Genomic DNA, 5,790 nt, shown 5'->3' with positions numbered 1-5,790 from the left:
TTCAATTAATAGGCATTTTATTTATGATAATGGCATAGGAGAAATTTAAAGGTTTTACTGCAAATAATTTTATTACAGAAGCCACTTGGAAACCTGAGACTAACAAACCTTAACTATAGGAATGACTTATAAGATGTGTCTACATTTGAATTATCCCACCATTGACAATTATTCAAATAGAAATATTTTCACTGTATAGACAAAAGAAGAAAATTTCAATCACCAAGTGAAATGAAAAGTAATCCTCTTTTCAAATATGCCTTTTGCTCTCTGGTGCCTCTGACTTCTATTCCTATGTAGGGAGAAGTCAGCTTACCACAATCTACAGCTTTAGTCCTGGTTTGCTAGTAACCTGGTCTCTCAAGTGTTTCCTTAGATTGTGCTTGGATTAAAGATAACTGCTAATTCCCTTGTGGAATCTGTTTCCTCCTCCTATACCATATTGGTTGTTAGGGAGTGGTTACCTGTCCCAAGAAGAACTCATCTGTAAGGATTACTGTGTCAAGCATATTGTTTCTCAAGAAATTCACCAAGTGACTTAAATTCCGTAGCGGCTGACAGTGGACGCACGTTAAACAATGGAGTCATGTGAAACAGAATCACCTATAGTTGAGGTTCTGTGAATGCTCTGATCTCTGCTCTATCTCAGTCTTGGCTGGCTTTTATCCTCGGGGACACTAATATCAGTATTCCAAACATAACCTTCTTTTCAGTTGGCATAGTTTGAGTAAAGTTCTCTCTCTAATTTCTGAGATATTGTTGTCTTCCCTCCAAAAATATTTTTAATACATGAAGTAAATGACAAGTAGTCTGATGAGGTGAATTCTCTTGTTATTTTTTTTTTTTTTTAGTATTAGATGCTTAGTAAATATAAAATTCAACATGCTTTAATTTACATATGTGATACTGGGCTGCCAAGTAAGCGTTGATGAGAATCAGAGTGTGAAAACATCATTTTCTGACCTCCATTAACCTTTTTGTTACAGCATTATGTTACCACTTTCTGTACAAGGTACATCCCTAAAATTTTTTGTACAAGAATATTTTCGGACGTTTTTTCTCTTAACCTTGGCTTTATAAAAAAAAAGTTTAATATTTTATTTTCCATCAGATACCACCATCAATGTCTTCCATACTTTCCTCATGGCATTTTTTACCTCCTTATTCCTGAAAGTATAAATCAAAGGATTGAACAAGGGAATAAGGATGGCATAAACAACTGCCAACATTTTGTCAGAAGAGAAAGTAGATGGAGGTCGTGAGTATACATACATGCATGGGACAAAGAACAAAACCACAACAGTAATGTGAGATCCACAGGTAGACAGAGCTTTTCTCCGCCCTTCAGAACTATGAGTTCTCAGAGAGAATAAGATGATACCATAGGAGACAAGCAACAAAGAGAAGGTTATGATGCAGAAAAACCCACTGTTGGCCACTGCAAAAAAGCCTAAGATATGAGTGTCAGTGCAGGCAAGCTCCAGTAATGGATGCAAGTCACACAAGAAATGATCAATGACATTGGGACCACAAAAGGGCAACTGGAAAAGAAAGAAAATTTGTATCATCGAATGCAAGAAACCCCCTGCCCAGGCTACCCCAATCAGAATGCCACAGATCCTGTGGTTCATGATGGAAGAGTAATGCAGAGGCTTGCAAATAGCCACATACCGATCATAGGCCATGGCTGTGAGGACAATCAACTCTGCTCCACTAAATAAGTGTTCAGCAAAAAGCTGCATCATGCAGCCTTCAAATGAAATGGTTTTTCTCTCATAGAGGGAGTCCATGGTCATCTTCGGGGTGAAGGTGGAAGAAAAGCATGCATCTAGGAAGGACAGGAATGCCAAGAAGAAGTACATGGGGGACCCCCGTAGTGCAGGGCTGCTGATGATGGTTACTACAATTAGTGTGTTGCCCCCGATGGTGGCAATGTAGACAAACAAAAATACAAAAAATAATATTTTCTGAACCTTTGGATTCTGTGAAAGCCCCAGGAGGATGAACTCAGTTACAAAGCTTTGGTTTTGCATGATTTCCAAGTAAAAGGTGACACTTCCAACGGTGATCAGCATGTAGCATCTGCAGTTATGACAAAGAATAACTTGCTTTAGTTCACTGTATATTATTCTAATCATCAATCATATTGTTTATATTGATTATATTATTATAATCATCAATCATCAATAAGTTGGCGTATTCATATACAGAATTACCTTAAGTGTTTCTGTTGTCTCTGAGAACACCAAATTAGAAATTGTTGAAGGTACTAGTGAAAGGTCCAGCAGAATTTGGTGGGGTATAAATTACTGAATGACTTAAAAGAGGCCATAGTTTTAATATGGGGGAAAGCAAGCATCCACATGGGCTAGAGAAGAGAAATAGTTCTCATCTCAAATTCCAGCTTTGAACATTTCCTGGTGACTTCCTAAAGTGACTTGTTGAGACACATTCTGACACATAATTCGGCCATTGCCAAATTATGAGGAAAGGAGGACTGTAATTTATTAGTGATGCCTGCCATTGGCATGGAATGGGAGCAGGGTTGACCAGCATGACATCCTAACCTGGAGACTGCCTTACCTACAAATAGAAGGAGAAATAACATACAGTTTAGGACAACTTGAAAATCATGGCTACTCCTCAAATATGTCTTTTAAAGTCTGAACTGTATCAGGCTTTGTAATGATTTTACTCATTCTTTATAAAAGAGAACGATCTGTGGGAAATTCCTAGCTGTAAACTTAATAAGTAAACAGTATGCACTAAATATTGAGCTTATTTTTAATCTGGCATTTTAAAATGAGATCGTTTATAAAAATAATAATACCTATATCAGAGTGTCATCATGGTGAAAAAGTGAAGTAAGGTATGCCTCAGGACCCACCGCCTACAATACAGTCTGTGATAGTCCTATTGTCCTTGTGTGATTGGTGGGAAGCTCATGCTTAAAGAGGCTAAGTTCAAGCAAACAACACATGCCTGATCTGTAGTTTGAACACAGAACCTCTCACTTCAGCACCCAATGGATCAACAGGGAGAGCAGTGGGATTTTACCTTTTCAGCATTAACTTCAGAGCAGGGGTGACCTTACTATAAGCACTTACATGTACATATACACAAATGTAAAGAAGAGAAACAATTTGCTTATAAAAGAGAGTCTTGAGGCTTTATTAATTATTTGCCAATTATTTACACAATGTCGTCAGGGCTGATCAGCTATAACTAGCAAGGATATACATGTTTCAAATTTATTTGATATTATTGTAAAGCACAGAGGTATGTATATATTCATAGCTTAACTGCTCATCTCCCAGGATTATCATGTGGGTCAAATTTGAAAATGGGAGAATGTTCTTTATGATAACATGCCCTTATCAATTGTACTTACTAGTTACTCAGTTACAAAGCCATCCACCTTACCCACAGAAAGCTTCAGAATGAGTCACCCAACAATTATCCAGTCATTGACTTCATTTCTCACAGGTAGACACAGCATCACAGGATGATTGTATCATCTTCTCTATGGATAACTGAAATGCATCAGTCAAATAGCACATAAATGTCTGTCTATGTTAACATTTATATATGTATACATATATATGTTTGTCAAAAAATAGGTGAACAAAAGACATGTGGGGTTTATAGTGAGCCTTACAAATAAGCTCAGTTTTTATGAATGCCACTCAGAGTTAACAGAAAGAATCAAATGTTAATAATGCTACCAAATGCACCATCGCGTATGTTAATATCTGTCCTTTGGCATACTTTGAAACAACTCTTTCCATTAAGTATCCAGGGACATTCCCACTGGTGTCTGCACGATGAACCCCCTATCCAGTTATAAGTTGTTGGCAAGGAAACAAGAGTTCAACCAAACCCTACAAGGTCATGGGATCCGTCAACATCCACTTGTTACAAAGCAAAAAATATCAATATATGACCCAGCAGTGTTCAGCTTAGCGTAGGACCAAAGCAGGAATGACAATGAAGTGAAAAGAGTAAGGACATTAGCTCCAGACTCACATAGACCTGGGGTCAAATCCAGGATCTTCTATGGGGATGGAACTTGTTACTGATAATTCTTTGAATTCCTAAAGCCTCAGCTGCCATTTCTCTAAGTGGGTATAATAAGATAATATATTGATAGAGTTCTTGAGAGAATCAGATAAGTCAACACACACAAAAACACTGATGAAGTAACTAGCACTGAAGGTGAGGATGAGTGGTGAGAACAATCTCCCAGAATCATTGACACAGAGTAGAAGTTATAACATCTTCAGTCTTAACTCCTACTTCACCATGGCCAACATGGTTGTCACTCATCCTTTGCTTTTAAGTTACCAATGTAATATATGTTGTTTGGTCAGTGTGAGTACCGAAATGATATTTTAAATATGCATAACACTTTTAAACATCCATAGTAATTCCTGGATTAATTATTGTTGCTCTCAGATCCACTAGAATCCACTTGTATTTCAGATAGCTTCATTGTATAAACCCTAATGGGTGCAGTGTGCATGGTCTGAGGAATGGACATGCTTGATGCTCTGATGTGGGTGGGGCAAAGGCAATATATGCAACCTAAACATTTGTACCCTTGTAATATACTGAAATAAAAAAATGAAAAAAAAAAACTTAATTGGATATGTGGTGGAAATGAAGGCAAGCTCACTATTAATCAAATAATTACATAATCCTTAATCTCTCCATTTTCTTTATCCAGGGATTTCTAATGGCAATGCCATTTTAGAATTAAAATATTCATTAGATATTAACAACCCTTTCTTTTTTTTCAGATGAAAGGGATGTTTTTTAGTGTTAAAACTTTGAAAACAGACTATAGTGACTAAAGAGACTATAGTGCCCTCAGTTTATGATCACAAGATTTACCATTTGAAATTGTTTACAAGCTAATTGGGCAAAAGGCACTATATTGTCCAAGATTGAATACTGGAACAGAAAAATGACACAAATTGAGAAATTAATGCAATGTGAATAAAATATGATATTTATTTGATAGTAATATATCAACATTCCTTTAATAGCCTTGACGAACCTATACATGATAATGTAAGATGATAATAGTAAGGGAAACTACCTGAGTAGTACACAGGAACTCTCCAAGGTATCTTAGCAACTTTTCTGTTCCTTTACAATTACTCCCCCCAAAAAATTAATTAAAAACAGAAGCAATTGTTCAATTTGTGCTAGTAATGTGCTAGCAATCCCAGGTTCATCATGCACTAGCCACATGTCATCGAACAAACCACCATGCCTCAGCCTCCTGTACTATAAAATATACAGTCACGCTTATTCAAGCTGCCTGATCCATGAAAGTAAAACAGACATTTACTATTAATGTGTTTGGCAAAGTAGAAATCAAATATTAATGTTGGCATTAGATTTAATTGGTATTTCTCTAAAGACACAAAGTGATTTGGAAAATTGAATCAGTCATAACAATATGTCTTTTACATCATGCTATTTAAAAATTATGCCCATTCTAAAACTGCAATAAAACTTCTTGATCCATGTAATCCTTTTGAAAAAAATATTGGTAAGTAATTTCAGAATCACCAACATGTTTGTGTTTTTTACACAAGTAACGCCAACTCTAAAAATTTATTCGGAAGGTGAAATGAGATGAAGAAGTTTTATAATGAATGATGGTGCCATGTCATTTATAATAGTAAAAGTTGGGAAACATCTACAATATTCAATGATAGGAAGAAGTTTTATCTAAATGTGGCTATTACAAATTAATATCACATGGTGCTTACGGAAAAT

At 36.1% G+C, this 5,790-nt stretch overlaps 1 protein-coding gene across 1 annotated transcript; it reads right to left on the bottom strand.

Moving 5' to 3' along the window:
* Window positions 1-1,097: 1,097 nt before the first annotated feature.
* Window positions 1,098-2,033, bottom strand: LOC105884161 (olfactory receptor 4C15-like). The gene has a single exon (XM_012787879.3). The coding sequence runs from the start codon at window positions 2,031-2,033 to the stop codon at window positions 1,098-1,100; it is 936 nt and encodes a 311-aa protein (XP_012643333.3).
* Between the last annotated feature and the right edge of the window lie 3,757 nt (window positions 2,034-5,790).

The sequence above is a fragment of the Microcebus murinus genome, chromosome 4 (assembly GCF_040939455.1).
Source record: "Microcebus murinus isolate Inina chromosome 4, M.murinus_Inina_mat1.0, whole genome shotgun sequence".
In the NCBI taxonomy this organism is placed as follows: domain Eukaryota; kingdom Metazoa; phylum Chordata; class Mammalia; order Primates; family Cheirogaleidae; genus Microcebus; species Microcebus murinus.
Note: the sequence above shows the minus strand (reverse complement) of the source record. Positions and strands in the feature narration are given on the sequence as shown.